Below are 14,990 nucleotides of genomic sequence, written 5' to 3' on the forward strand. Positions count from 1 at the left end.
AGAGGAGAGAGATACATTTAATAAAGTTTACCAATAAAAACGATTACCTAAAAAATTATTTTATTCGAGATTAAAATTAAGCATGCCCTTTGCAAGAAAGATGATAAAAATTTGTATCTTCTATAAAGGGTGAAGGAGGTGTGGCTTAATTCTTCCACCTCTATAGATGTCTGTCATTCTAGCCACAAAGAGTCAAAGAATCTATTATATAAGATTCCAGACAAAGTATTCCTTTAATTAAATAATAAATAATTAAAACACCTCTGAATTTTACTGTAAGCAAAAGAAATGTAACTTCAAATACCTAATCATCTATATCTAAAATCACCTAATAGAACAAGGTCTCACTTTATTTACTATGATTGATGGTTGTCACCTAGAGGATGTCACTTCCCTCAAACCTCTACATTGAGGTTTTCTAGGGTTTACACTTTAGCATTTAAGGATGCCAACTTCCATTCAGAGTTTCTTTTAGAAATTGATAAGGAGAAGCAAGAAACTTTTACATTGCTTTATGTCTCTTTTCTATGTATTAACTATGTATTAATTTTATATTTAGATTGGAACACTACATATTTATGTAACAAGATAATATAAACTTTAAAAAATAAAGATAACTATTCAAAACAAAATTATTCTATCACTATTCCTTTGAATCATAAATTTAAAAGCACTGTTTTGAAAGGTGAAAAAGATGCCATACAGGCTACATACAGTTCAATATATTTCAGATACAAATATGCACGTTCATTTAATTATACATAAGTTTTATTTAAAGAAAAACAAGATATATGGCCACAGCATTTCAATTAAGGAGTTAGAAAAAAGCAAAGTGCTTCGTGGTTCTCCAGTTAACATTCAAATAATAAACTTTTTAAAGTTAAAATAAAGTGTAGAAGAAATAAGTTCTGTAAGTAGACTGAGCAATACAAATTCAAAATACTACTCTGTCTTCCTGTGTTCTTTCCCACCATAGTGTGCTGTTTAAAGTTCCACAACTATTATCTTCTTCCTCTTGTTCTTTAGTGAGTTCTACAAAAACCTAGATGCAAGGAAATAAATGAATATAGTATTCTGTACTTCAATTATCTCAAAGAACTTTTAACCAAATCAGAAATGATACAAGACTATATCTAATTACATTAACAATTACCAAAAGAGATTTATTGATATCAATACTATTCAAACAGAATAAGTTATCTCCATTAATTACATACAAAGATGGATGTTATTTTAGAGGATTAATAGATAATTTCTTTTGATTAATATTTTAACTGCCACAAAATAATTTATAAATATTTAAACAATGTAATTTCAGATATGCTAACAACTGAATACCATCTTCATGACTAACTTTCTTTACCAAACTGAAAAAATTGAGCTATTCAAAATAAGCAAATGGAAATTATCTTCATTTAATTATTCCACAATGTATACATATATAAAAACATCACATTGTACATCATAAATGCACACAAATACAATTTGTCAAGTAAAAGTAGTATTAATAAAAGTAAATCAGATTTTTAAAAAAACAAAATAAGCAATGAAGAACCTAAAGTTTTTTAAAATTATGCAAAATAGAAGATGATTCTATAACACTTTGTCTCTGGTTCATAATCTCTCTCTCTTTCCAATATAAACATAAACAATTGATGAGATACTTTCTTCCATAAAATAAGTTTTAAAAATTTCACTTTATTGTACCTGTTCCAGTGTTGCTTGAGAAAAGCTATATTCTTCAATGGCAAAAGTATGTTTAGCTATTAAAATATAAAGACAATATTTTACTTATCGACAGTTTTAAAGAATAAAATGGCACTAAGATGCCTACAGTCTCTGCTAAAAAAAACCAAACTCTAATTGGCTCATTTAAATTTGAAGCTTCCCACTCATGTCATTTTCCTCTCCCTATCTTGCTTGCTTCCTTTTTCTTACCCACGCCCACAATTCCTCTATAGCCCTCGGCACTATATGTTTAATGTTACTTTTCTATTACACCTTTTCTATCTCCTCTGTTCCCCTCTACTTTCTTCCTCTGTTATTCTTTTCTTTCATGTTTCTTTTGATCACTACTCTTTATCTCCCATTCCCCAACTCCACTGTAGCCTGTTCTTGCTTCTTGAACTAGATCCTGGATTTACGTCATATATCCATAAACTTTTCTTATTTTATATTTTTTTGCAATCTAATCTAATACCAAATGTCTGCTGTTCTATTCATTCCTTTAATTTAACTTTCCCTAAGTAAAGCTCATAAAGAAATCAACAGGAAAGCAGAAACTTTACCTGACTGTGTGAACACATACATTATAGACACAAAAATCATTAGTACTTTTAGGCAAAAAAATATCAGTCTGCAGCTGTGGTGTAGATATGTGAGGTATCAGGAAATAGTTTTGTATTCACAAAAAGAACAATCATAAAAATCCTATAGTTATTTTGAAAGGTATCCATGATAAACCTTATGTGTAAATATAGGTTGTAACAGCTTATAAATACCATAAAAAAGCTGTATATGAACACTTGCCCCACCTAGGAGCTTATCTCTGTCTACTGCCACCAGCATATATTTATCCTACCTACTGCATTCTTTGAAAATGCCAAGATTCAATAATCTTCTTTAAAACTCTGGGAAATGTCCACCCTCCTGCACTATGAATTCTCTTCTCCTCTCTCCTGCTGCCACTAGAGTCTTGATACCATTGACATTTCTATGGCCCAGTATAAAGTAACTATTCCAGAAACTCAATGCCCCTGCCGCTGGACTGAACTGCTGAGAGATTAAGTTGACCTTTTTCATAGATGGAATGTGATAAACTGTGGTGATATCCACTAAAGATTGTAAAAGTTTTACACTACAATATAGTTGATCTACCAAATCCCTGTCACATTAGTATTTATCTATATCTTAGATTAAATGAATAAAAAGTTATCTTTCTATTTGCCATAGTTGCTACAATAAACTGAATCCCAGGTTCTAAACTTTTTAAATAAAACTCTTCCATAATTTGAGAGCTACCTTACAATGTTTTTCAAATACTACTCACCTTCTTCCAGTTTAGAAAAAGATTGTGAAAGGGACTGAACATCTTCCTTAGGAATTTTATAAACCAAAATAGAAGAAAAACTGTAAACAAACATAAGAAAAAATGTAGAAAAATTCAAAAATTACTACTATTGTGTTCTAAAACTAAAGTTCAAAAATTTTAAAGTTCAAAAGTAAACTCTAGTAATTTGTTTTGATATTTATTTGGGCAAAGACTAATTGAAATAAAATATTTCCATATACAATAAAATAACTCTATCTTTACTACTGAATAAGAACTTTAAAAAGTTTAATTACTATCAAATATTGAAAGATCTAACACTAAGGTAGATATAAAACTCCAGCCATCAGACTTAGTCAAATATTAGTGATAACTGGCCATTTTAATATGAGATACACAGGCAGATAGATATTATAAATTAAGACAGTATTTTTCTTAATCTTTAATATAATAAACTTTTACGATTATTGCTCTATAAAGAAATATAATTATATTTTAAAATTAAAAAAATTTTTACCTCTCCTGACGTCTTGCATTTGGAAAAATATACAGAATTTCTCTTTGAAGGCGGTCTACTTCTAGGTTTTCTATCCAGTCTTTTAATTTAATTTCCAAAAAGTAGCCTTTTCCAAATTTACTCTTTAGATGTTGTACTGTTCCAATACATCTGAAGTAATTTTTAAAAGAAAGCTCAGATATAAAATGACTTGACAGTTTCAAAGAATGATTTCTCAAATCTCTACCATTTTTTAAGTAAAATTATGTTGGAATACTTTTTACATTTACAGAAAAGTTACAAAGATAATACAATATCCCCATACAGCCCTCATCCAGTTTTAGTTTCCCATATCTTTCTTACAACATCTTATATTATTAACATGGTACATTTGTCAAAATTGAGAAACCAACATTATTGCATTACTCTTAATGAAACTCCAGACTTCATTCGGATTTCACCAGTTTTCCACTAGCATCCGTTTTCTGTCATGTCTCCTTTTTCTTCAATAGCTGGTGACAATTTCTACTTTTTCCTTCTTTTTCATGACTTTGACAATTTTGAGAAGGCTGGTCAACTATTTTGGTAAAATGTCCCTCAATTTGGGTTAGTCTGATGTTTTTCTCACTATTAGTTTGGGGTTATGGGTTTTGGAGAGAAAACCACACAGCTGAAGTATTCTTATCACATCATATCAGGAGGTACATGACATCTGTACAACATTTGCCTAGTTAAGGTAGTATTTATCAAGTTTCTTAACTGTAAAGTTATTATTTTCCCCTTTCTGAACTCTAATCTTTATGAGACTGGCTAAGTCCAGGCCAAATAGGGGGGTAGGAGATTAAGCTTCCCCTCATAGAGTGGGGTAATATCTACATACATTATTTGGAATCATTCTGTAAGAAGGAGTTGCCTCTTCTCTCACATTTATTTATTTATTCAATCATTTACTCAATAATTTATTCATGTAAATGTGAACTCATACATTTATTTTATACTTTGCATTATAAGCCAATATAAGCCTAACAATTTTTGAAAATAACAAATATCATGCCTAAAAATAACATTCTAAGTTACTGAATAATTAAGCCAGTTCCAAATGTAAAAAAGCTAGCCATTTTTTTGGAAAAATTAACATATAACGTTTTAAAATAATTCTATAGAAAACTAACTGATTCAAAGATATTAAGTTTCGAAATAACATTCAAAATCCAACCTCACTCTCCTTCCCTAAACGGCATGCTGATTAGACATCTACCTTAACTGACCAGACACCATGATAGCCACTCGGTCACAGACAGCCTCTGCCTCCTCCATATAATGAGTGGTCAGAATAGCAGCCTGCTTTTTGTTTTTAAATGCAGTTTGAATTGCTCGCCTATAAAACATAAATAAAAAGAAGAAAGAACACATAAGAACACATCTGTTTGCTAATAAAAATATTGGGTTTTTCATATACAAAAATCAACTCAAAATGGATTAAAGTCCTAAATTTAAGACTTGAAACTGTGAAACTGCTAGAAGAAAACATGGGGGAAATGATACATGAAATGGGAATGGGTAGTGCTTTTTTGAGTGAGACTATGATAGCACAGGTAACTAAAGCAAAAATACACAAACAGGGACTACATCAAACTAAAAAGCTTCTGCACAGCAAAGTGAAGAGACAACCTACAGAATGAGAGAAAGTGTTTGCAAACTACAAATCAGACAAGGGGCTAATATCTAGAACATATAAGGAACTCAAACTACTCAACAGCAAAAAAACAACCCAATTAAAAACTGAGAAAGGACCTTATACTAGTCTGTTTCTGCTGCTTATAATCGAATACCTGAAACTGGGTAATTATTAAGAAATAAAATTTACTTCTTACAGTTTTGAAGGCTGGGAAGTCCAAAGTCCAGGGAGCACATCAGGTAAGGTGACTCTACAGTGACCAGGGTGTCACATGGTGAAAATGGGCTGAGCAAGAGTAAGCTAACCACTTCATTTGCTCTTCTTGTAAAGCCATCAAAACCACAACAGTACCCATTAAGCCATCAATGAATTATCCATTTACAAGAGGTATAGTCCTCACAATCTAATCACTTCTTAAAGACCACACCTTTCAATTACCATAATAGGATTTCCTAACCTCTTAACACCGTTACAATGGAGATTAAGTTTCAACAACATGAACTTTTGGGGGACATGCTTGACCCACAGCAGACCTGAACAGACATTTCTCAAAATAAGACATACAAATGGCCAACAAGCACATGAAAAAATGTTCAAAATCACTAATCATCAGAGAAATGCAAATTAAAACCACAATGAGATATCATCTCATCCCAGTTAGAATGGCTATTATCAACAAGACGGAAAATGACAAATGCTGGCAAGGATGCGGAGAAAAGGGAACACTCCTACAATGTTGATGGGAATGTAAATTGGTACAGCCACTGTGGAAAACAGCATGAAGTTTCCTCAGATAACTAAAAGTAGATCTATGTTATGACCCAGCTATCCTACCACTGGGTATATACCCAAAGGAAATGAAATAAATACATCAGAACAATACCTACATTCCAATTTTCATCACAGCACAATTCGCAATAGCCAAGAGATGGAATCAACCTAAATACCCATCAACTGTGGTATATATAGCTAATGCAATACTATTCAGATATAAAAAGAAATCATAACCTATCATTTGCAGCAACATGGATGGAACTAGAAACCATCATGTTAAGTGAAGTAAGACAGGCACAGAAAGACAAATACTGCATGATATCAATAAAACATGGGATCTAAAAAAAAAAAAAGGTGGTTCTCATAGAACTAGAGAGTAGAATAATGGTTACCAGGGGCAGTGGCAGCTGGGGGAGAAATGGTGGACTAACAGGGACAAAACTATACTATCTACCCTAAGTGTATCTTTGTGCAGTATATACATGCACTGAAACAACACACTGTACCCCACAAGTGTACAAATAAATGTTAAAATAAAAAATAAATGAAATAAACTTTTTAACAATTGGGTTTTTAAAAATCCAATTATTTGGTTAATTTGGCTAATTAAAACTTAACCAAATATCAATTGGTATAACTATTATATCCTGCCCAACTGTGATTTTTCTATTCTAATTTATTTTCCCTTAACTTTGAAAGTTTATCAAATGAAGAAAAATTCATGGAAAAGAAATTCCATGATTTTAAGTTTATATGGGTTAAAGTATGATAATCAATGTATCATAAAAATTGATGCCTTTTCATGCTGTAACAAAAATAGCTATAGAATAAGGAAATCTTAAATGCATCTAAACCAAACCTTACATCTTATAAACATGGAAATAAAGGCTCAAAGAGTTGATTAACTAATTAGCACTTAAATTATTAGAAAGAGTTCCAACAAAAATTCGAGACAAATTATTGAGAAAGATAATTTATATGTTAAATGACTAGAAATTTTTTTAAAAAAACTATGGAGACAGCAGATTTATTTATTTTAATAACCACCCATATACTCATTTCTAATAAAATATCATGAACACTTCCTGAAAAATATGATAAAGTGTAAGTCTAGAAATCTAAATATTTAATTTTAATTACTATTTTATCATTTGTATAGGATTTTAAATCAAGACGTAATAGAAAACTACTAGTTATAACCAAAGAAACTATTCCTTTATTCTAAAGTATGATATAATATAATGTGTCACAGTATCTTCAGTGACATACTCACCACATGTGCTGCTTGGCTTTAGGGTCCATACCTGTAGATGGTTCATCTAGCAGAGTAATCTGAGGATTCCCCAGCATACTTAGAGCAAAACACAACTAGATGGGGAAAAAAAAGGAGGGAGTAGAAGGAACCATAAGGAATCTATCAAGACAGTATCAGGCACTAAACTATCAATAAAATATAGATGCATTTGTTGTATCATGAAAGTACCTTTCGCTTGATTCCTGCAGGTAGTTTCTTTGTAGTTTTCTGAAGATGCTCTTTTAAGTCAAGTACATCTGTTATTCTGCAAAATGAAAAATACAAAATGAGTGTGTCATGAAATATATATATAAATACAAATATAAATTATGTGTGATCAGGGACAATGTCTTTTCTAGAACAGTTACTCAGTTGAAGCTTACGATAATTAGGTAAGAACAAAACTTTCTAATTTACATCATTTTAAACAAATTCGTATCTTGAAAAAAATGTTTCACTTTAAATTAGAAGAAGCTTCACCACATTTGTAGGTATGTTGATTCTGTAAATAGAAATAGAAAAATTGTCCTTTATCTACTTATTTATAGCTATCATAATTCTGTAAAGAATATATGGAAAAGTAATAATCATTTTCTATGATAATTATTATCCACAGAAATGCCTGTTATCAAATTTAAAAAATATGAAATGTAAACCTTTCCCTAAGTAATAAAAAGAATCTAAAGACAACTATTTTACCGGTTTATGACTTCTTTCATATCACTTGTACTCATTCCTTTCACAGCTCCATAAATTTCAAAATGTTCCTGCAATGTAATATCTGGCCACAGTGGGTTTATCTGAGGACAGTAACCAATACACTTAATGGAGTCATCTTCAGGTGCACCTGAAGAATAGTCTCCTAGAAATACCTACAGAAATACAAACCAATTTTTAGTAACTATTTTTTGCTTAATTTACATTGTGAAGAAAGTGGCAAGTAGATTAATTCAAACCTCTTTCTACACTAGAGTAATATCAGGTCAAATTTTTATTCCTTTTTGATGATGGAAGGACATATACAGAGCAAAGTCACAGTTTAGTGACCTGAACAGAAACCGTGATTATAATGCTGGGTTGGATGGGAAAGCAAGCTGCAGTTTTACTAGAAAGATCACGGTGCTTCATTGGAAGGTCATATTTGAGCCAAGGAGGTAAGAGAATTTAGTCATTTGAATTTCTAGGGGATAAGGTATAGTCAACATAGGAGAAAGCTTGGGCAAAAATTTAAAGAAAAGAGAATGTCTGGTATTTCTAGGAAAGCATTGAGTTAGTGTGGCTGGTGTGAAGTAAGCAAGGGGAAGAGAAGCAGGAAACAGGACCAAGGAAGTTTTGTAGAATTTCCATAAAGTGGTGGGTGAACCACTGATAATCAAAAACTGATGGCAGGGTCAAGACTAGTTTCCATATCTCTTGATGTTATTACAATTGTTTCCCATTTAGTTGGAGAATAAATAATCCATACATATAATAGTTATAAAACTGAAATGTTGTATATGTGTTTGCATGAATGTGTTTATGAAAAACATACATTACTTTCACAGATAACCAAAAACAACATAATTTGATCAAGATATGCTAAAAATACTAAAAATATACAAAAAATTTGAGCATCGAAATCCTAATTTGTCATTAAGAAACTTATCTTCATTACATATGTAAATGATGTTCAACATATCCCTCACCCTGTATATCATACCTGGCCTGAAGTTGGTTCAACATCACCAATGAGAATATTAATAATTGTGCTTTTGCCTGCACCATTTGGACCCAATAGTCCCAATATCTCTCCTAAAGACATTGAAAGAAAAAAAAATTATATTCAAATCAAACTAAAAATGGAAATTACTCTTCTGGAAAAGTTAGTTAAGAAAAAATAATTAAATACTAGCCTTTTTTCACACAGAAAGAGATGTATTTAGTTGCCACTTTCTTTACTTTTCTTGAAAGAAGAAAATCTTTCTTGTCATCATATTCTTTATGCAAACTGCTGACCATAATGGCTGGTTTCTAACAAGGGAAACAGGATTTAAAAAGAGAGTTGTAAACCAGATACCTATCATTAAATGACAGGCTGCACATACCTCATGTCCATATCATAAGAACTATATTTGCTAATAAAGACGTACTGTACAAATAAATAACCATTTATGACTGAAATCATGGCTTATTCAAAAGTAAATAGACAAAAATAATTTTTCAAGAAATATTATTTTTAGGTTGATTCATATGCAAAGAAAAATATTTTTCAGATTAATACCTATATACTGGCAAGTGATCATTTGACATTTCATATGACCTAGCCATCAAGACTAAATTACCTCCTCACAACACTGGCAACTCATCAGCTCTTTAACCTTTAGTCTTTCAGCTTTGACATCTTCATCTTCATTTTCATTGTTTGGTGGTTCTGGAAACTTCCTAATTTTGGACTTTGTTGAAAGGGTCCTACATATGTAAAGATAGTAGATTTTCAAATAATTAAAATAGTAAGAAATCCAAGCATTACATCGGGAAAAGATTTTTTAAAATATACAACCATGATACCTAGGGTCATCTCTGAAAGTTGGAATTATAAGTGATATTTGACTGACAATATTTGAATAATATTATCTAAATTCATTCATGTATTCAACAATATTATGTATGACTAAGTACATGGTCAGGTATCATTCCACATAAAGACAGAATGATGAAAAAACATGGACCTATTCTGTATACTTAAGGAATTGCTTAATCAATTTCTTTTCTCTTTCCATATCTTTCCCTTCTGTATCTTAATAGGGTATTTTCTGGAGAGTGGTGGAGTCATCTTTTTCCCACATATAACAGAACCCAAAAATCTCATTTGAACATGAATTCATCTCTACCTCTTATACCATTACTCTCCCTCCTTTCATAGCTGAAAACCTTCCATCTCCAGTTACACATCTCCCATTCACTCCTTAATTCCCTGTAATCTGGTTTCTGCCCTTACCTCTCCATTAATACTATTTTCTGTAAGATAACTAATGATTTTGTATTTGCCTTGTCTAGTAGCTCAACTTAACTAATCTTCAGCCTTTAATATGATTGGTTTTTTCCCTTGATCCTTTGTTTTTCATAATTTCATCTCCTATTTTCCTCTCTACCTCTCTTACTATTACTTCAAAATTTCCTTTACAAATACTTCTTCCTCTGCCTACTCTTAAAAATGCTGTTCCCATGGGTGCTGACTTCAGCCCTCTACATTTACTCTTTCTGGGCAATTTCATTTTTATTAAGGCTGCAAATTCTTTAAAGGCAGGGTCCATATTTTTTCATCTTTCTATCTTTATTTCAGCATATAATTAGATTCACCAATAGTTATGAGTTTTAGTAGACAGGTCAAACAGATATAGAAATTGAGGATGCTGAAAGGGGTGATGAATGTAAGTGACAAATGATGTGAGCAAGGCTGGTTAGAGGAAAAAGTAAAAACGGGGATATTTGGGAGAATAGGAAAAACTCAAGGGTATGAAATCATAGAAGGAAAAGTCCAACAGGACTCATAAAATAAGAGAAGAGGAAAGATGGAAAGTTATTGGTAGAGTTGGACAATCAAGTTTAAGATTTTACAGATGAAATAAAGAACAGTGATGTCATGGCTCTGATGCAAACAAATGGGTGAAGTAGAATAGAGGCAAAAGTCACTGGCTTGCAGAAAATCAGAAACTGAAAGGTTAGGGTATTAGAAAGGTTATCATGAGGGTGGTGGTCTTCCCCAAATTGACAGCAGGAATATGGACAAAGAGGAGGCAGAGTCAGATGCTAAAGTCTTTAATGAACGGGGGAACATCCAGTGGTTAGTAAATAACAATTATACATTTATTTATACACTCTAGTTTTCTATAATATGTTAATATTCAGCAAATAAATTAAAAAAACATGAGTAATATACAAAAGAAATTCAGAATTAATTTAGTACCGACAGCCATATTTCAATAAATAAGTCTTCCTTAAATTTAAAATGACCTGTGAAAAGAAAATGTACAACTTGAAGAAAATATTTGCAAATCATATATCTCATAAGGTACTTATATACAGAATATATAAAGAACACTTACAACTCAGTAATATAAAAACAACTCAATTTTTTCAAATGTGCAAAGGATTTGAATAGACATTTCTCAAGAGAAGATCTAAAATTGGACAATAAACACATGAAAAGGTGCTCAACATCATGAGTCATTAGGAAAATGCAAATCAAAACCATACTACTAGAATGGCTAAAATAAAAAAGACAAACAACAACAAGTTTTGGCAAGGAGGTGGAAAAAACAAAACCCTCTTAGAGGAAATATACTACTGCTTTGGAAAACAGTCTGGCAATTCTTCAAAAGGTTAAACATAGAGTTAACAGCAATCCCATTCCTAGGTATCAACCCAAAAGAAATAAAATACAATGGTACTTCAAAAAGTTCATGGAAAAATAGAATTAAAAGATACTATGAATCTTTCCATGAACTTTTTGAAGTACCCTCGTGTATGTCTACACAAACACCTGTACACAAATGTTCATGGCAACATTATTTATAATAGCCAAAAAGTGGAAACTCACTGAGGAAGACACATACAACATTACTCAGCAAAAAAAAAAAAAAAAAAAAAAAAAAAAAGTAACGAAGTATGCTACCTGCTACATGATAAACCTTCCAAACATTACGCTAAATGTAAAACCATATGCTAGATATTAATTATATTGCCCAAATCCTAACAATTTTTTAAAGGTGTTTTCTGAAAAATCTGATGATTTTCCAACATTAAAAGGAAGTGTCAACTATGGTGAAAAGTAAATAAATATATAAAAGTTAGATATTTTTTAATTGGTCTTTCTTGGCTTGAGTTTTTTGAAACATTTTCAATGTTTCTTTTCTTAAACATTTTAAAAAATGTATGATATATATATATATTTAAAACACTGAACACGCAGTAAGTATAATGGGAAGTATTACATTATTATGTAAGTATTATTTGACTATACACGTTAATGTTAATTTTGCAAAAATAAATATAAAAAAAAAAATTTACATTGAGTAAAAGAGCTTGACCAAAAAAGACTACATACTGTATAGTTTCAGTTACGTGAAATGTTCAGAACAGGCAAATCTGACAGAGACGGAAAGTAGATTAGTGGTTATTTAGGTCTAGGGGAATAGAAAGGTGAAAAGGTGAATACGGAAGTGATTGTTAATAGGTACAAAGTTTCTTTTTGGAGTGCTGGAAATGTTCTAAAATTATATTATGGTGATGGATGCACAATTCTGTACATATACTACAAACATTAAAACTTACAGAAAAATTAACTGACCTGAAAAAGGGATCCTTTCTTATTGATCTGCCTCCATATTTTTTCTCATAGTACTGTAAGAGGAAAATCCACAGTACACACTGCAAGTAAGGCTGTAAAGAAGAACATGTAACAGCTTATGACTGAATTGTTGTTTTTGCCTTTGCCAACAGAAGCAAGACCACGTACAACGGTTTCCTTAACATCACCAAAAAAATTAATCACAACTTTTTTATGCCTGTCATGATAAAAATGATTTAAAATGAATTTTAATACAAATCAAGGTAAAATAATCTTTAGTAAAATAATCCTTCACATATTTTTCTACCTATGTAACATTCATTTATTGTCAGCTTCATAAAATATAATTAAATACAAAAGCTTTGTTTTTGCTTCTACTGAAGCAAGAACTATAATTAGATAGAATTAATAATATACGAAAAAGCTAAGTATATTTAAGTGTACACGTTCAATAAATGAAAGGTATTACCACTAAAATACAGACTAGCTAGCGTTAAATAACACACTTGACTTTTTATGCATCTTCTTTTTTATGCAAGAGGATAAAAACTAAACACAGTTAAAACCATGCAACCAAACCATTCTTAAGGTAACATGATAACACACAAAAACACCTTTTATTTCTTACCGATATAACAGCCACCAAAAGCCTATCCCATGGATTGTAGGTGTCCTCATTTTTTCGCATATTCTTCCAAGAAAACTAAGACAAAAATGATCAAAAATTGTATATGCTGTGCTATGCAGAAATATTTGGATTAAAATGTTTAAAATGTATTTTGTTCAGAAAACATGTATTCTCTATGTCAGCTATTCATATTAAAAAGCTATGTTCTATACTTAAATTAAAATCTTCCCTGCCCCAAAATATTTCTGTGAGGGTGGGTATAAATGAAACATATTAAACTGAAGCCAAAAAGAAGCAGGAGGGGAGTAGTTAGTGAATAGAGTCCATCAGTAATGTTCAATCAAGAATTCATAACTTTTTTTTTCAATTATCCAGGATTAATAAAATGTATCTATCTTTTTCTTTATGTTTTCTTGGAAATATCTCATATTTTAATTTCTCTCATCCCTTTACAGTACAATACTCTATTTAATTCTTGAAAAACTCCTAAAAATAAATACTGACTGAAAGCAGATCATATTTCTAATTATATATATCATTTCTGGCATCAAAGAACATGTAATGAACATACCTTCTCCTTTGAGAATTCAGTTTAAAGACATGCTTGAAAGATCTCACAATAATTTTAAATTGCTGCATTCATAATATTTAAATCAAGTAGTATCGGTATGCATTTTACTATGTTCTGTTCAAGAACTAAGATCTCAAACCTTAGGAGGTATTTATTTATGCTTTTAAAATATTAAAATATCTAATAGACCTACCTTTATGAAAGAAATCAGGCAACCTAGAAGTGGATAGATTGGAATGGCCATGCAAAAAGTATAATGAAGAATAGCTGTAACTGTGTATCCCATAAAAAAAGTTACTTCAGTGACTGCAATACAAGCCAAGGCTGTCTAAAAAAAAAAAAAATCAGAAAACAAGTGACAAAGTGTTTAGACATTTCATATAAACTTACTGATAAGTTGGTGCCTCAACATTAACTATGTTGAGGTTCTATTAGTTTTATTAGTTCTCTAATAAAACATGGAACCAGAGATGCATCAGTACGCTGATACCAATTGTTTATAGCTGATATCCTTGCCACACTAGTTGTTAAATGCTTTCATTATCTCCCTTCATGGAATGAATGATACAGAAGACAACCATACACAAAAAGATGCTGCCAGCTGTCTATGTAAATTCTGTACTTACAAAAGACACATAACATTTTTGAGTATAATCATGTTAGAATTCATGACTTTAACTTGAAATATTATAAAATGTGACTTACCACAGAATAGATAAATGACCAAAATTCTTTGGTATTTAAAATTTTCTTAAAGGTAAAAGAAGCAATATAAGTGAACAGAATAACTGATGGAACATAGCCAATAAGGCAAAAAACCTGTAAATCAGAAATGTGTATGAACAGTTAGCGATACACATAAAATACCAGAGTCATATTAAAATATGAAGAAATAATTATTCCTCAAATTTTATTCTTCAACAAATCATCCCAACTGAAATTGTGATTACCTGAAGAATTATCCAAATTTCTACAAAATCAATATAAATCATACTTTTAACTTATTGTTAAAACAATCCTGAATAAGTCATTTAAACTTAATTCTATTTGTAGTTTTTTATACCAAGTAAAAAACTGACTCTTATTATTTTATTATAAAAAGCCAAGTACAGCTGGTTACAATCAACTACTAGCTACTATTCTAACATACAGCATTTAGTATTATTTTGCA

General features: G+C 30.8%; 1 protein-coding gene across 4 annotated transcripts in view; it reads right to left on the minus strand.

Annotated features, from left to right (window-relative positions):
- Positions 1–750: 750 nt before the first annotated feature.
- ABCA5 (ATP binding cassette subfamily A member 5) overlaps positions 751–14,990 on the minus strand; it is an 83,879-nt gene continuing 69,639 nt past the window's right edge. For all 4 annotated transcript variants that reach the window (XM_063080797.1, XM_063080799.1, XM_063080798.1 and 1 more), the window contains 15 exons: positions 14,525–14,638; positions 14,013–14,147; positions 13,249–13,323; positions 12,621–12,712; positions 9,613–9,739; positions 9,184–9,301; positions 8,991–9,082; positions 7,991–8,163; positions 7,481–7,556; positions 7,271–7,365; positions 4,804–4,923; positions 3,567–3,716; positions 3,050–3,129; positions 1,708–1,763; positions 751–1,042 (listed from right to left, as the gene is read on the minus strand). In XM_063080797.1, the coding sequence (XP_062936867.1) occupies positions 935–1,042; positions 1,708–1,763; positions 3,050–3,129; positions 3,567–3,716; positions 4,804–4,923; positions 7,271–7,365; positions 7,481–7,556; positions 7,991–8,163; positions 8,991–9,082; positions 9,184–9,301; positions 9,613–9,739; positions 12,621–12,712; positions 13,249–13,323; positions 14,013–14,147; positions 14,525–14,638 (1,611 nt within the window). In that variant the 3' untranslated portion in view covers positions 751–934. The remainder of the gene's footprint in view (positions 1,043–1,707; positions 1,764–3,049; positions 3,130–3,566; positions 3,717–4,803; positions 4,924–7,270; positions 7,366–7,480; positions 7,557–7,990; positions 8,164–8,990; positions 9,083–9,183; positions 9,302–9,612; positions 9,740–12,620; positions 12,713–13,248; positions 13,324–14,012; positions 14,148–14,524; positions 14,639–14,990) is intronic.

Source organism: Cynocephalus volans, chromosome 16 (genome assembly GCF_027409185.1).
Source record: "Cynocephalus volans isolate mCynVol1 chromosome 16, mCynVol1.pri, whole genome shotgun sequence".
Classification (NCBI taxonomy): domain Eukaryota; kingdom Metazoa; phylum Chordata; class Mammalia; order Dermoptera; family Cynocephalidae; genus Cynocephalus; species Cynocephalus volans.